The following is a 17,306-nucleotide window of genomic DNA, read 5'->3' as shown; positions in this document are numbered from 1 at the left end:
GACCACCCTGGTGGGTGTATGGGGGTGTGGGTGGTTGTTTAGTGGGGAAATAGACGGGTAAAAAGAGAGGTAAAGTTACACACTATTAACCACTGGGGTCAGGGACAGTGATGGGGTCCAACTTTACGACGGGGGACAGGAGAGATATAATGTGTGTGTGTGTGACAAGGTTATCACACACACACACACTGTGTTAACAAGGCTCAGGGACAGGTGATGCTGCTTTACAACCAACGGTGCAGGGAGGAGTTTGGCCTGTCTTTGCAACCTCAGCACATTGATAGGAAGTGGTGGCGACTGGAGACAGGGATCTGAAGCTGAATTCGACAAGCCTATCCAATGTGACTTACAGGTGCATTTCGAGTTAAGTGCCATGCTCACGGGCACATCGTCAGACCCCCCCCCCCCCCCCCCAGACGGCTCGGGAAGACGAACCTGTGGCCTTACGGTTACTGGCCCAACGCTCTTAACCGCTAGGCTACCTGCCGCCCCATCAAAGGAAATTGGGCATATTTAATTTATTTTGAATTTACCACCTTGGTTAACCGCTTAACAGTAGTCTATGTTACAGTACCTTCCAGTAGGGATTTTCCACTTAGGCTACTCTATCTGACTATGCCAACCATATGTAATACCTCAAGACCTTAACAAGCGTAACCAGCATACAGTATGTAAGAGCAGCTTGTTTTGGGGATCTCTGGATGAGATCAGAGCGTGTAATTACCCTTAAGACGTTTTCTCTACGCTAGTGGATTAGCCCAAATCCATAAGCATGAACACAGCCACGCTTCACAGCCTCTCTCTGTCAAACATCGTCTCTCTGCTGTCCTGGAGAATCACTTGTTTTGTTTTCGAATCCCTCGTCTGGTGTATCTCTCTGTGTCTGGAGAGAAGTCGGAGGATGATGCTGTTGTACACATTTTAAAATACATGTTTTTTACACACACACACACACACACACACACACACACACACACACACACACACACTTTGTATTGTGAGCCAGAGTCTATGTAAAGACATGAAGGTCACTACTCAGCGCTTTGTGTCTGGGGGTGTTTTCACCAAACCCTGATGTACTATTCTGAAAGAGACCCATATGAAACTGTAGAGCCATAATATGATAGAGAATATCGCAACAGGCTGGTGCTTTTCATCTTACACACAGATCTGAGATGGCAGCCACACATATCTGAAGCCAGGCCTATACTTAGGATATTTTCCCCCAGTTTAACTTCAAAGATGCAGTTCCTGTGGATCTGAGGGGATCCTAATGTTGTCTGACATGACAAAGTGCTGATGTCAGAGAGACAGAGAAAGAGAGAGAGAATGAGACACACACAGAGGGAGGACAAAGACAATCCTTTCCAATACCCTATTAAAACCCCCCTCTTTCATTTGGACAAAACAGATACAACTCTTAAATCAGTAACAGAAACTCAAGTGAAAACGTAGAGTGAAAACATTGGGTAAATCATTTCCATTTCATGAAAAGACTAGGTTCTGTAAAATGAAGTCTAATCTCTTTTCCTGAATGAGTGTTCCTCAGACACCATGTCCCATCTATCTGTGATTTAGAGCTCAATAGTGTCTGTGTATCGACAACTGTTCCTTGGCGTTGCACTTCAGCCATCGTTCAGGCTAGCAGTGTTTGCGTTTAACAAGTGGGCAGAACAAAAGTGATGGATTTATTTATGGAGTTCAATTGATATAGTTCTGTCCTTGAGCTGTTCTTGTCTATTAATGGTCAGTATTATGTTTCATGTTTTGTGTGGACCCCAGGAAGAGTAGCTGCTGCTTTCGCAACAGCAAATGGGGATCGTAATAAAATGCCAAAAATAAATAAGACATACCTTGGACGGACACACACACACACCACACACCACACACCACACACACACACACACACACACACACACACACTTTGGAACGTTTGCCAATGTTCCAGGAGAAAATATGCTCCACTTTAAAGTCACCTCTCTTAGGTCACATCTCTCTCATCTCTTAAGAGAGACTTGCTCTCTCTCCCTCGCTCTCGCTCTCTCTCACACACCCCCCCCCCCCCCCCCCCAATATGTTTAAAACTCCACCTTCCACCACAAGGTTATCGCACAGAATTCAATCACTGTGTGTGTTTTCTTGTCTCAGATGCACCACCATAAAGTACATCAGAGTTTTTTTTACTGACCTCGCTAGTTGGGCTTCTCAGGGCATGGTGATTGGCGCACACACACACGCACACACACTGGCAGAGTGGGAGAGGGCAGGGGCATTCTCTTAGTCAGCCTCTGATCTAATTTAAAGCAGCTGACCCAGTGGGTGTGCTCCTGCCCTCTTCCTGCCCTCTAGTTAATGAATTTCCTTGATTGAGCGTGTCCCTCCTAAACTCCCCCCCTCTTCGGTGTCACACTCAATCTGCTCCCCCTCTCTATGTGCCTCTCCAGCTCAGCCACATATTGGTGCCTGGTGCATTTCTGTTCCCTCTCATTTGATTCAGTTTGACTGAAACGCCAGAGCAGTAAACCTCACCTCACACAACCTCTCCCTTTCTCTATTTCTCTATCTCACTCGCTCTCTTCCTCTGTGTCTTATTCTCTCTCCTATTCACACAAACAGGAAAACAAATTGTTTCAAACATATCCAGTCTTGTCGTATCCTGTTGATTTTCTCCCCACACAGACTTTGTATAATGTCCCCTGCTTAGCTACAAAACACCATTTAGAATGTACAATGCGTGACCTCTACTTCAAAGCATACAAGGTTTTCTTTACCCAGTATCACCAGATTAGTAAAACCTACTTGGTAAAATAAGGGTTAATAATAATAGTCTTGATTCTCACACAGTGCAAGGTGTGTCCTCCACTGACCTGGGGTCAGTTACTGCTGGGGTCACCGGCGGTGCCAAGTCACTGTGTGGTACTTATTATACATGATATTGATTGTTGTGACCTGGTTGCTACTGTACATGACCCCAGTCAGGTGACCCGCTCCCGTTTGATCATGACTGTCCCTCCTTCACACGTCAATCACCGGTGCTTTCGGAGCTAGCTGAGGCCTTCGATGTCTTGTGGCTGTTAACTGGGGGTTTCCATGGATGCCATGTCATCTCTAGGCCTATTTACCGATGACACATGTTCTCTTTCTGGTCGTTCTTCTCGATAACTACGTCAGGGGGAAGGAAGTCGTACTGTGTCTGTTACTAGCGTAATGCTACAATAGACATTGTGGTCCGCGTCATACTGAATGGCTTTAGTGTGTGCATCTGCCTGCTGATGGTACTGTGGCCTCAAACCTGCACCATCTAACTCAGTCACACACCGAGCCAGAATCATGAAGACATACCCAGTCCCATTCTAAAGGGTTTTTGGACCAGGCGTATTTTCTGGCGCAGTAATGATGGGTGTGTCTGGGATGGCGTTACAGCCAGGCAACCAGAAGGGCCTTACGCTGGGGTTTGATCATACTGCGGCCTGGGGGGGGGGGGGGGATACTTTAGACGCGACACAAAGTGCAGAATGGAGCTGCTTTAGAGTAGACATGACAGTTAGACTCTCTGGAATACATCAGCTATAATATAAGGCTGTTCAGTTGCTACTGGGGATATACACACACACACACACACACCCCATACACACACACACACACACACACACACACACACACACACACACACACACACACACACACACACACACACACACACACACACACACACACACACACACACACACACACACACACAGCATCCCAGTAAATCTTCAAGTTATCACGTAACGTCCTTAGTAGCCATTCTGTCTTAATCAGAGTCAGTGGTTAGGATGTTGTGTAGGGTTACGGCAGGCAGGGGAATGGGTTCAGAGCTCTCAGGTAATTACCTACCGTTATTTAGGATAATGAAATAAGTGGATTCCATATCTAATATGCCTGTAAATAATGAAATAAGGGACTTATGTGTGTGCGCATGTTTGAATATTCCATCTGATATGCCAGTAAAGAATGGTTAACCCCTGACTGCTAGGTCAGATAGAAAGGGGACTAAACTGATTAAGTTTATACTTTTAAGTGCACTCCCTAGTCCCACAGTCTCACAGAATGGTTACAAGGTTGACCACTACTTGACCTCCTGCTCATAAAAATGGTAGCTGACTAAATCTAGGGGGGGGGCATTTGAATTTGGAATTTTATTAGGATCCCCATTACAAGAATTTGAATTTGGAATTTTATTAGGATCCCCATTAGCTGACGCCATGGTATACAGAGCGATAGAAAGTGGAAGAGAATTTGAATTTAGAATTTTATTAATATCCCCATTAGCTGATGCCATGGTTTACAGAGCGATAGAAAGTGGAAGAGAATTTGAATTTAGAATTTTATTAGGATCCCCATTAGCTGATGACATGAGAGAGAACGCAGAAGGTCAATGTTCTCTATGCTGGAATAGTCCGTTGTAGCTTCGAGAGATACCATTTCTGTCATGTGTTTAAAATGGTTGAAATCCAGTGTGTATGTGAAGTCTCAATTGATCTCTCCTTTCTACTTCTCACCTAGGTCCTCGCCTTTACACACACGGCACACCAAAGGACGCATGAATGTACACACACACTCATGCGTGTACACACACACACACACTGGCGGCAGGTAGTCTAACGGTTAGAGCGCTGAGCCAATCGCTGGTTCGAACACCCGGGTCGACAATGTGAAAAATCTGTCTGTGCCCTTGAGCAAGGCACTTAACCCTAATTTGCTCCAGGGTGTCGTACTACAATGGCTGACCCTGTAAAACAACACGTCACTGCACCTACCTGCTGTATGTGACAATAACACATCGTCATTTTTTTCATGACCTTTTCTTGCATAATACTTATTTTTCTCAGACAGGAAATCATTATCAGTCAGGAAAGACAATTTCCAGCTCCTATGGTCTGTCCTTTGTGAAGTGTGTCTGTGAAGTGTGTGAAGAGTGTCTGTGAAGAGGGTCTGTGTAGTGTGTGAGGAGAGAGGGTGTGTCGTGTGTGAGGAGAGAGGGTGTGTCGTGTGTGACGAGAGAGGGTGTGTCGTGTGTGAGGAGAGAGGGTGTGTCGTGTGTGAGGAGAGAGTGTGTGTCGTGTGTGAGGAGAGAGGGTGTGTCGTGTGTGAGGAGAGAGGGTGTGTCGTGTGTGAGGAGAGAGGGTGTGTCGTGTGTGAGGAGAGAGGGTGTGTCGTGTGTGAAGAGAGGGTGTGTCGTGTGTGGAGAGAGTGTGTGTCGTGTGTGAGGAGAGAGGGTGTGTCGTGTGTGAGGAGAGAGGGTGTGTCGTGTGTGAGGAGAGAGGGTGTGTCGTGTGTGAGGAGAGAGGGTGTGTCGTGTGTGAGGAGAGAGGGTGTGTCGTGTGTGAGGAGAGAGGGTGTGTCGTGTGTGACGAGAGAGGGTGTGTCGTGTGTGACGAGAGAGGGTGTGTCGTGTGTGAGGAGAGAGGGTGTGTCGTGTGTGAGGAGAGAGTGTGTGTCGTGTGTGAAGAGAGAGGGTGTGTCGTGTGTGAGGAGAGAGGCTGTGTCGTGTGTGAGGAGAGAGGCTGTGTCGTGTGTGAGGAGAGAGGCTGTGTCGTGTGTGAAGAGAGAGGGTGTGTCGTGTGTGAGGAGAGAGGCTGTGTAGTGTGCGTGAGGGGAGAGGGTGTGCGATAGGAGAGAGTATTGGTGAATCCCAAACCACCCCTTCGCCCCTACCAACTCGCTCGGAGGGGTTTCCGTTGTCACGTGTTAATGACAAACCCCGAGGGTGACTTCCTGACAGTGGCGATGGGCTCAACAAACCAATCAGCTTCGGGACACACTCCTGACTTGAATGATGCAATTCCTGTTCCACTTTTACATAATAAAATGAGCATGAAATTCAAATGAACAAATCCCTCTGTCGTTTTACAAGATTTAAACCTCAGTAACAGTTAAATGTTTAATTTGGGAGATATTTCATCTGTTAAATGTGTCAAGTCTCCAAATCAAACCTAAACAAATGCACATGGCATATAATTTGGCACGTCTCATTCGTAATTTTTTTAAATTGCGCAAACTCCAAACGTATCGCAGTGCGTCGGGATATCACTTCGTTCTGAATCCTTGCAGCCTCGATCATTTTCACTCCCTCAGCTTTGGGACAGGGCCGAGGGGGAGATTTGGGATTCAGCCTGTGTGTGCTCGCACGTGTCAGGTGACCGGGTTCTCCTGTCTCTGAATATGGCCAGAGGAATGCCACGGTATTGAAGCCTAATGGAATGTGTTGCCGCCAAGCATGGTCGCCCATTGAAACCCCATTGAAACATGGGTACCTGCACTGACCAAAATAAAACTCTCCCTCTTTAAATGTCGATGTGCCTGCACTATTGAAAGGCTTCTCTTGGAATTAGGTGTTTATCTGGGTAAAGTTATTGTCCTTGGTATTCTTCTTTGTGGAATAGCAAAGGTTAAAACTGTCCTGGGTGTGTCACTGGCCCTCTTAGTTTGAGGCACATGGTCTATACTGTGATCCTCTGTCTAGCACTAACTGAGCATGCAAGGTTTCCCTAAAATAGAGCTGTCAGCTTCCTGAATGGACATTTTCCCGGTAATCATGTCCCATTTGCCGTTTTTTAATAGGAATTGAATTGGAGTTCTCTGAATTCTCAGACCAGTCTTTGCATTTCTGTGTGTTGTGTTGCTTGCCTGCGCTAGTGCATGTATGTGTGTGACTTTGTGTATGCGTGGATCTATGTTCCTCTCCCCTTTACATGAATGATCATTCTGTGCGTACGTTCCGTTAAGACAGGCCGGTTATCTTCATAATGAAAACAGAAGAATATCCAGGTTTGTCTTTTGACAGAATCATCCATCTAGAAAAATGAAAAAAAAAATGACTAATGAAATTGATGGTCTGTGTGTACTGTATGTCTGTGCGCTTGTCGGTGTGTTTGCATGTGTGTGCGTGTGTTACATTACCTCTGTGTGTGTGTGTGTGTGTGTGTGTGTGTGTGTGTGTGTGTGTGTGTGTGTGTGTGTGTGTGTGTGTGTGTGTGTGTGTGTGTGTGTGTGTGTGTGTGTGTGTGTGTGTGTGTGTGTGTGTGTGAGTAATAGTGGCACAGACACATTTGTTTTAGTTCCCGTTCCTTATTGGATTTGTGTCTGAGAGATGTGGCCCGGGTGTATCTGTCTTGGTTTGTGTGTGTGTGTGTATTTATTTGTGTGTGTGTATTTGTGTTGCTTTGCTTCTCTGAACCCTGTGTGGCAGGGCCAGTTGATCTTATCTGCAGTTTTCTCTCTCTCTCTCCATACAGTCAGTGTGTACAGTCGCCTCGGGGCACAAAAAAAAGTAGAGCATTTTTCACCCAGGACCAAATCAACTCTCGCCGTTAACATGAATAATAAAAACTATGCATCAACCACTCGTGGTTATCTATAGCCAAGCGTCATCGCTGGACAGACACACACACACACACACAGAGAGATACAGACGCACACTCGTGGATTCACAGTGCAACCTAGTGCAGGGTAAGAGAGCATCTCAGATGTGTCGTGTATTTATCAGGGTTTGCTTTCACGGTACCGGGATAAATGGGGGGGGGGGTGTATCGTGTATAATATGGCCGTCTACATACAATGCATTCTGGTGGAAGCAGTGCTCCTCTTGGCTAAGTGGCCGTGGCCAATGGTTTCCAATAGCAGGTTGTAGTAGATGCTGTCTCAGACTGTAGTAGATGCTGTCTCAGACTGTAGTAGATGCTGTCTCAGACTGTAGTAGATGCTGTCTCAGACTGTAGTAGATGCTGTCTCAGACTGTCCCCTGGACGGAGGATGAAAATGCATTTCCTTTTTTAGTCATTTAAGCATGTCGCTCTTATCCAGAGCGACGTACAGGCGCAATTAGGGTTAGGTGCCTTGCACAAGGGCACATTGTGAGATTATTCACAGAGTCGGCTCGGGGATTCGGACCAGCAACCTTATTGTTGCGGGCCCAACGTTCTTAACCGCTAGGCTACATGCAGTAGGGAAAGGGAAAGGGGGGTGCCTAATGCATTCAACTGAAATGTGTCTTCCATATTTAACCCAACCCCTCTGAATCCGAGAGGTGTGGCCTTCTCATCAACATCCATGTCGAGGTTCCTGGGGAACAGTGGGTTTAACTGCCTTGCTCAGGGGCAGAACGACAGATAAAAAAAATAAAAAAAATGTTTTACCTTGTCAGCTCAGGGATTCAATCCAGCAACCTTCCGGGTTACTATAGACCAGTACAGAAGTTATTGTTGAGGGGAAACGTCTGCGGGGGGGGGGGGGGGGGGGACGCAATAATGAGAACAGTATGAGCGGTCTGTCTGATCCACGGCGTCTTCTAAGTGACAGTCGGCCCGCTTTATATCTCCACTCTGAACAGGATCTGATTTAAAATGTTCTCCGTTCATGTCATATGGATAAGGCCCCATTTTATGTGTGACATTGTTGCTTTCGGCCTTCCTGTAGTGCGGATGTGTTTCGCAGTAGGGGGACCACTGCATGTAGAAGAGTAGAGTCCCACTGCAATCAGGGAATGGCTAAGCAACTTTTTCATGCTTCATTCTTAGATATGCAGTGTGTTACGCTCCCTCCTGCCTCTAGACCAGGGTTCCCCAACTGGCGGGCCGTGGGCCGAATTTGCCACCCCCCCATGTTTTCTGAGCAACAAAAAAGAACAGGATAAAAATTACCGGGAAATCAGCTCCAAATGATTTTAATTTGGGAAATCTGTTCCCAACTATTTCCACGCATAATAGAGAGACACGTGATCATATACAAATGTAAGCAAGGTTTGAAATTGTTATGTATTTTAGACAAATATTTGAGCTTCATAATACAAATGATTTGTAATTATGTTCCGGCTCTCCGAACATCCACTCAAGAACAAAATGGCCGCATCTGAATCTAGATAATGATCCCTGCTATAGACGAACTCTCTGTCGTGTTGATATCAAAGTCCTGGTAGGTTTTACGGGGGAGGGAGTGGTTTGGGGAGGGGGGGGGGGCTGATACGGGTGGGGTGTTTGGGAGAGTGGAAATATATGGGGCGACGCTACGGCAACGGGTGTGTCTCTGAAGACACAAACTTTTGTCTGGTCAGATTGAAATGAACCCCCCCCCCATCACTTTCCCAAGCCCTTCTGACCAGATTTGACCCTCCCCCTCCTCCCTAGAGAGAGAGAGTAGTAGTAAGAATGTGTTCAAACATCAAAGGAGGACAACTGATCTGGTTTTAGGTCCTCCTGCTGGGAACAGACAAGGGGAGTGGGAGGTGGCGAGGAGAGGCCGGGAAGCTCTTTAGCTCTCTGCCCCCTACCTCTGTCCGGTCGGTCTCTCTTTCACGCATCGCACAGATCTCTGCTCGAGCCTTCTCTCAGGGGCGAGCGTCTCTCTCTGGCCGATAAGGCTCCTACCGTATGCTCACGGCGGAACGGAAATGTATCATTTAATGCTTTTTAAATAGACCTCCTTTCCCTTAAAGCCCTCTCCTGCTGAGTGGGTGTAATGTAACATATAATATTGGGTGTAATGCATACGTAGCTCAGGGCACTTGGTTTAAGACATGTGGTTTCTTTGTTCTGTGCTTGTATGCGTCTTTGGATCCTAAACTGGTACAATAAAGGTTGGTGTAATTAATGACGCTTTGCTTTGGACCACCTGCACTGTATTTAGCACGTTGTATAGTAGATGTGTGTGGCTCTTTGTAACAGTCTCTAAATATACAGGTGATTATAATGCGTTCGTAATACATTGAGAGTTACACTGTAACTAGAATCTAGAACTAGAATTGGGGCGGCAGGGTAGCCTAGTGGTTAGAGCGTTGGACTAGTAACCGAAAGGTTGCAAGTTCAAATCCCCGAGCTGACAAGGTACAAATCTGTCGTTCTGCCCCTGAACAGGCAGTTAACCCACTGTTCCTAGGCCGTCATTGAAAATAAGAATTTGTTCTTAACTGACTTGCCTAGTTAAGTAAAGGTAAAAAAAAAAAAAAAAACGACCCTAAATCTCATACCTTGACTCATTGGGCTGATGGTGTATTTGAGGTCACGTATGCTAAATATGTCTGAAATGGAAAGGTCGATATGAGGGTGTGTGTGTGTGTGTGTGTGTGTGTGTGTGTGTGTGTGTGTGTGTGTGTGTGTGTGTGTGTGTGTGTGTGTGTGTGTGTGTGTGTGTGTGTGTGTGTGTGTGTGTGTGTGTGTGTGGTTGAAATGCAAGTCTGCCGATTTCATTGAGTCTGTCTCAGCCTCACACTCTGACCTGACCAGCACCTGACCTCATGCTCCACTTCCAGGATCAATTATAACCCTACACTATATTTAACCTCACATATATGTAGGCTGCTTGGGTTCATCTGTTGAAGGCAAGGCCTGAGGTCTCTCATGCTACTAGTTAAATAGATTTGAAGTTAGATGATGTTCAGGGAAAACAACACGGAGGTTAAGTACATGAGAGAGCATGCAGACAAAGGCTGACTTTGCCTTTCACCTCTTCTGTCATCCCTCTCACCCTCCTCTCATCCGCCACTCATTAGCGATGGCGTGAGTGTGTAGAGAACAAAGTCGAGACTCTTTTTAATCGATCACAGAGTAGCATTCCGCTCGTCCGTCTGCTCGGCGTTTGACGGGTTGGCGATTTGATTGTGCGTACGTGTTTGTTCCCAGAAACACTGAAACTATTCACCTTGTACTGCTACGAAACAAAAAGAAAGTGCCATGGACCGAAATGAGAGGTCGGCGTTTCACTACGAACACAGTAACATGCGCGCGCGCACAGGGACAGATACACACACACACACACACACACACACACACACACACACACACACACACACACACACACACACACACACACGGATCCATGCGATCACGCACTGACAGACAGTGGTTGTATCCTCTGGCATGATGTCCCCTCTTTACTTTGGCACTCTGTGCTTAGCTTGTCAGCCTTGTCACATACACACACACACATTTGTTTAGACTGCTGCTGGACTAATCCATTAGAGCGCTGGCATGTGTCACAGCGCTGCCAGGGGAAGGACAGTGTGCCAGGGTAAAGTGGTGCACCCTGCCAGCACCGTGTGATCATGTATGTGTGTGTTTGGGCGGCAGGTAGCCTAGTGTGTTGGGCCGGTAACCGAAAGGTCGCTGGTTTGTTTGCCCAATTTGACAAGGTGGAAAATCTGTCGACGTGGCCTTGAGCGAGGCACTGAACCCTAATTGCGCCTGTAAGTCGCTCTGGATGAGAGCCGTCTGCTAAATGACTAAAATGTAAATGTGTGTGGGTGTGCTCTGTCTAAACAATGGAATTGTGTGTGTGTGTGACAGTCACGCAGGTCATCGAACCAGCGGGCTGTTTATGCATTCTCGCTCTCTCCTCTCTCTCCTCTCTTCTCTCTCTCTCTCATATCACTTACATGACCTTTCTTTCCTCTCTTTCCATAGCTCTGATAGCGATTGGCCAGTACAGCAGCACCATAGAGACAGTGGATGCAGGCTGGTGTAAAGAGATCACTGACCAGGGAGCGACACAGATTGCCAGAAGCAGCAAGTCGCTGCGATACCTGGGCCTCATGAGGTGTGACAAGGTAAGATGATGCGTAGACACGGCTACCGTATTCATGTGGAACCTCTGTGCGTGCGTGAATAGTCACGCAACGAGGTAAAGGAAGGGAGAGAGCGGTGTGCCTGCTCTACCTAAAAATACTGTGAACACACAAACACCCACACGCGACACGAGGCCACCGGTGTCCAGGTCAGAGGATGACCAATTAAACAGTGTCCAGAGGAGAGCGTGTCCGTAAGCCACTGCCCCGTAGGCCCAGTGTGTGAGGGCATTCGGGCCGTCCCTGTTCCCTGTGTCCAGTGTGGGCTGGTGTATGAGGGGCGAGAGAACATCAGCGTAACGTCCCTATGTTCTCACAATCAAGAGTCAGTCCTGTATCGGAGCTAAGAGACGTGCAGATCCCACTGATGAAGTGGTCTATACGGACGGACATCATTATAGAGATGGGTGGGTGGATATGCGTCATAATATTTCTCTTCAAAAGAGATCATATAGGACTTGGTAGTGGCGCTATGCTGTAGTTGTTTAATGAAGATGAATATGTATGTAGTAAATGTATAGAAAAGTATGGAGGGACCTTAGGGACCACTCACTGATGAATTGGTCTCTGTTAACATAATTATCCAGGACACGGTCTATATGGATCGTATTTATCTCTGTGTAATAAAGACTAAGCACATTACAGCACAGGTGCTCGCTTATTCTCTATGGTGATTTAGCAGGACCCTCTCCCCCTGTGACCTTACAATCAATATCTATAGCCACGTGCGCACACACACACACACGGATAATTACAACGTCTACTGCGAATATCTACACCAAACATGGGAGGCGTTGTTCCTTGTAACCGAAAGGTTGCTGGATCGAATCCCCGAGCTGACAAGGTCCATTTGGACCTGTCGTTCTGCCCCTGAACAAGGCAGTTAACCCACTGTTCCCCGGTAGGCCGTCATTGTAAATAAGAATTTGTTCTTAAATGACTTGCCTAGTTAAATAAAGGTTCAAATAAAAAGTTACATCAAAATCTTACTCCAGAGGGAAATGATATTGATACGGATATTTCTGGCCTGTAGGAAAGATGGGTAAACATTTGTATTTATTTAGAGTGTGTATGCCAGGAGAGAGGCGTTAATTCCACTAAATGGAGCAGTAATTTGCGGTATTAGAAAGGTATTAGGTATTTAATGGGCCATAAACGGTGAAGAGAAGCCGAGAAGAATATCCTTTCCTGGAGAGGCAGAGATGTGTTCGGTCTCCCAAGGTCACACAAAGCAAGGCCATACTGGAAGCTGTTGTTATTCTCTGTGCCCTGAAAGCATGTTTAGCATTGCAAATGAAGTCAATAGATGTTGTAGAGGTGAAGGGATTAGACTAGTCAAGCTCTGGGCTGTTATTGTTCGAGGTGTCAGTTTGTTTGGTGAGCTCAAGTCTGTGGAGAGCGGAGCTACAGATGATCAGGTCACAGAGAGAGAGAGTAGAAATCAACTGTATATAAACCGTATGTAGAATGTATATGAGATGGAGTGATGTTGAAGAGAGAGAGAGCGAGAGAGAGAGAAATAGGGAGGGGGTGGTTCAAAGCGGGAGTTTGAAGCTGGAGTAGGCATCTAGTCTCCCCATGTAGGCCCGGTGGGCAAGTGTGACCATGCCCTTCATTCACTCTGCACCTCCTACTCTCTCATCCCTCATTCCTCTCTCTTATCTCCCTCACAAGCTTTAAGCACCAACTGTCAGAGCAGCTCACAGATCACTGCACCTGTACATAGCTCATCTGTAAATAGCCCATCCAACTACCTCATCCCCATACTGTATTTATTTATTTATCTTGCTCCTTTGCACCTAAGTATCTCTACTTGTACACTCATCTTCTGCACATCTATCACTCCAGTGTTTAATTGCTATATTGTAATTACTTCGCCACCATGGCCTATTTGTTGCCTTACCTCCCTTATCCTACATCATTTGCGCATGCTGTATATAGACTTTTCTCTACTGTATTATTGATTGTATGTTTGTTTATTCCATGTGTAACTCTGTGTTGTTGTATGTGTCGAACCGCTTTGCTTTATCTCGGCCAGGTCGCAGTTGCAAATGAGAACTTGTTCTCAACTAGCCTACCTGGTTAAATAAAGGTGAAAAAAATATAAAGATAAATGTACCCATCATCTCTCCTTTGGTGCGAACCTAATCCCTCTCTCAACCTCCGTCCCTCCGTCCCATAGACTACACCTGTTTCTCTCTCAATTCAATTTCAATTTAAGAGAAGCATATGTTTACATTGCCAAAGCAAGTTAAATAGATAATAAACACAAGTGAAATAAAGAACAAAAAAATACAGTAAACATTACACTCAGAGGTTCCAAAAGAATAAAGACATTTCAAATGTCATATTATGTATATATTCAGTGATGTAGTGATGTGCAAATAGTTAAAGTACAAAAGGGAAAACATAAAACATAAATATGGGTTGTATTTACAATGGTGTTCTTCACTGGTTGCCCTTTTCTTGTGGCAACAGGTCACAAATCTTGCTGCTGTGATGGCACACTGTGGTATTTCACATAGATATGGGAGTTTATCAAAATTGGATTTGTTTTTCGAATTCTTTGTGGGTCTGTGTAATCTGAGGGAAATATGTCTCTAATACGGTCATACATTTGGCAGGAGGTTAGGAAGTGCAGCTCAGCTTCCAACTCATTTTGTTGGCAGTGTGCACATAGCCTGTCTGCCTTTGGCAGCCTTTCTCAATAGCAAGACTATGCTCACTGAGTCTGTACATAGTCAAAGCTTTCCTTAATTTTGGGTCAGTCACAGTGGTTAGGTATTCTGCCACTGTATACTCTCTGTTTAGGGCCAAATAAACTAAAATAAAGAAACGTCCCTTTTTCAGGACCTTGTCTTTCAAAGATAATTCGTAAAAATCCAATTAACTTCACAGACCTTCATTGTAAAGTGTTTAAACACTGTTTCCCATGCTTCATGGTTCAATGAACCATAAACAATGAACATGCACCTGTGAAACGGTCGTTAAGACACTAACAGCTTACAGACGGTGGGCAGTTAAGGTCACAGTTATGAAAACTTAGAACACTAAAGAGGCCTTTCTACTGACTCTGAAAAACACCAAAAGAAAGATGCCCAGGGTCCCTGCTCATCTGTGTGAACGTGCCTTCGGCATGCTGCAAGGAGGCATGAGGACTGCAGATGTGGCCAGGGAAATACATTGCAATGACCGTACTGTGAGAGGCCAAGACAGCGCTACAGGGAGACAGAACGGACAGCTGATCGTCCTTGCAGTGGCAGACCTCGTGTAACAACAGCCGGACAGGATCGGTACATCCGAACATCACACCTGCGGGACAGGTACAGGATGGCAACAACAAGTGCCTGAGTTACACCAGAAACGCACAATCCCTCCATCAGTGCTCAGACTGTCCGCAATAGGCTGGGAGGCTGGACTGAGGGCTTGTAGGCCTGTTGTAAGGCAGGTCATCACCGGCAACAACGTCGCCTATGGGCACAAACCCACCGTCGCTGGACCAGACAGGACTGGCAGAAAGTGCTCTTCACTGACGAGTCGCAGTTTTCACTGACGAGTCGCGGTTTCGTGTTTATTGTCAAAGGAATGAGCGTTACACAGAGGCCTATACTCTGTTTTGGGATCGATTTGAAGGTGGAGGGACCGTCATGATCTGGGGCGGTGTGTCACAGCATCATCAGACTGAGCTTGTTGTCATTGCAGGCAATCTCAATGCTGTGCTTTACAGGGAAGACATCCTCCTCCCTCATGTGGTAACCTTCCTGCAGGCTCATCCTGACATGACCCTCCAGCATGACAATGCCACTAGCCATACTGCTCATTCTGTGGAGGATTTCCTGCAAGACAGGAATGTTAGTGTTCTGCCATGGCCAGCGAAGAGCCCGGATCTCAATCCCATTGAGCATGTCTGGAACCTGTTGGATCGGAGGGTGAGGGCTAGGGCCATTCTCCCAAGGAATGTCCGGGAACTTGTAGGTGCCTTGGTGGAAGAGTTGGGTAACATCTCACAGCGAGAACGGGCAAATCTGGTGCAGTCCATGAGGAGGAGTTGCACTGCAGTACTTAATGCAGCTGGTGGCCACACCAGATACTGACTGTTACTTTTGATTTTGCCCCCTCCCCCCTTTTGTTCCGGGATACATTATTCCATTTCTGTCTGTGGAACTTGTTCAGTTCATGTCACAGTTGTTGAATCTTGTTATGTTCATAGTTTGCTGAAAATACACGCAGTTGACAGTGAGAGGACGTTTCTTTTTTTGCTGAGTTTAGCATCCTAGTTTGCTCAGTTTTTTTGTAAATTCTCCAATATGTCAAGTAATTCTCTTTTTGTTTTCTCTTGATTTGGTTGGGTCTACTTGTGTTCCTGTCCTGGGGCTCTGTGGGGTCTGTTTGTGTTTGTAAACAGAGCCCCAGGACCAGCTTGCTTAGGGGGCTCTTCTCCAGGCCCTTCTTGCATTGTCTCTCAGATCGTTCACAGCTTTGTGGAAGTTACCTTTGGCGCTGATGTTTAGGCCGAGGAATCTATAGATTTTTGTGTGCTCTAGGGCAACGGTGTCTAGATGGAATTTGTATTTGTGGTCCTGGCAACTGGACCTTTTTTGGAACACTATTATTTTAACACTATTCTTTTTGTCTTGCTGAGATTTACTGTCACGGCCCAGGTCTGACAGAATCTGTGCAGAATATCTAGGTGCTGCTGTAGGCCCTCCTTGGTTGGGGACAGAAGCACCAGATCATCAGCGAACAGTAGACATTTGACTTCAGATTCTAGTAGAGTGAGGCCCGGTGCTGCGGACTGTTCTAGTGCCCTCGCCAATTTGTTGATATATATGTTGAAGAGAGTGGGCCTTAAGCTGTATCCCTGTCTCACCCCACGGCCCTGTGGAAAGAAATGTGTGTTTTTTGCCAATTTTAACCTCACACTTGTTGTTTGTGTACATGGATTTTATAATGTCGTATGTTTTTCCCCCAACACCACTTTCCATCAATTTGTATAGCAGACCCTCATGCCAAATTGAGTCAAAAGCTTTTTTGAAATTAACAAAGCATGAGAAGACTTTGCCTTTGTTTTGGTTTGTTTGTCCGTTAGGGTGTGCAGGGTGAATATGTGGTCTAATTTGGTAAAAAGCCAATTTGATATTTGCTCAGTACTGTACGTTGTTTTCGCTGAAGAAATGTACGAGTCTGCTGTTAATGATAATGCAGAGGATTTTCCCAAGATGGCTGTTTCATTTAGGATACCATCAACCCCACAGTCCTTTTTGAGTTGGAGGGTTTGTATTTTGTCCTGTAGTTTATTCAATGCAGTTGGAGAATCCAGTGGGTTCTGGTAGTCTTTAATAGTTGATTCTAACATCTGTATTTGATCATGTATATGCTTTTTCTGTTTGTTCTTTGTTATAGAGCCAATAAGATTGGATAAGCGGTTTATCCATACTTCTTCGTTTTGGAAAGATAACTCTTCGTGTTGTTGTTTGTTTTCCAATTTTCCCAGAAGTGGTTCGATTCTATGGATTCTTCAATTACATTGAGCTGATTTCTAACGTGCTGTTCCTTCTTTTTCCATAGTGTATTTCTGTATTGTTTTCACCATAGTGAAGGATCAGGTTTTCTCGGTCTCTATGTTTTTGGTTGGATAGGTTTCTCAATTTCTTTCTTAGGTTTTTGAATTCTTCATGAAACCATTTGTCATTGTTGTTCATTTTCT

At 45.8% G+C, this 17,306-nt stretch overlaps 1 protein-coding gene across 3 annotated transcripts in view; it reads left to right on the top strand.

The window, feature by feature from the left end:
- The window catches only part of LOC139576443 (F-box/LRR-repeat protein 17-like), a 321,636-nt gene that overhangs the window by 283,106 nt on the left and 21,224 nt on the right, over nt 1–17,306 (top strand). For all 3 annotated transcript variants that reach the window (XM_071402571.1, XM_071402573.1, XM_071402572.1), the window contains one exon: nt 11,439–11,581. In XM_071402571.1, coding sequence (XP_071258672.1) covers nt 11,439–11,581 — 143 coding nt within the window. The remainder of the gene's footprint in view (nt 1–11,438; nt 11,582–17,306) is intronic.

Source organism: Salvelinus alpinus, chromosome 5 (assembly GCF_045679555.1).
Source record: "Salvelinus alpinus chromosome 5, SLU_Salpinus.1, whole genome shotgun sequence".
NCBI lineage: Eukaryota > Metazoa > Chordata > Actinopteri > Salmoniformes > Salmonidae > Salvelinus > Salvelinus alpinus.
The sequence above is the reverse complement of the archived record's forward strand: the minus strand, read 5'-3'. Positions and strand labels throughout refer to the sequence as shown.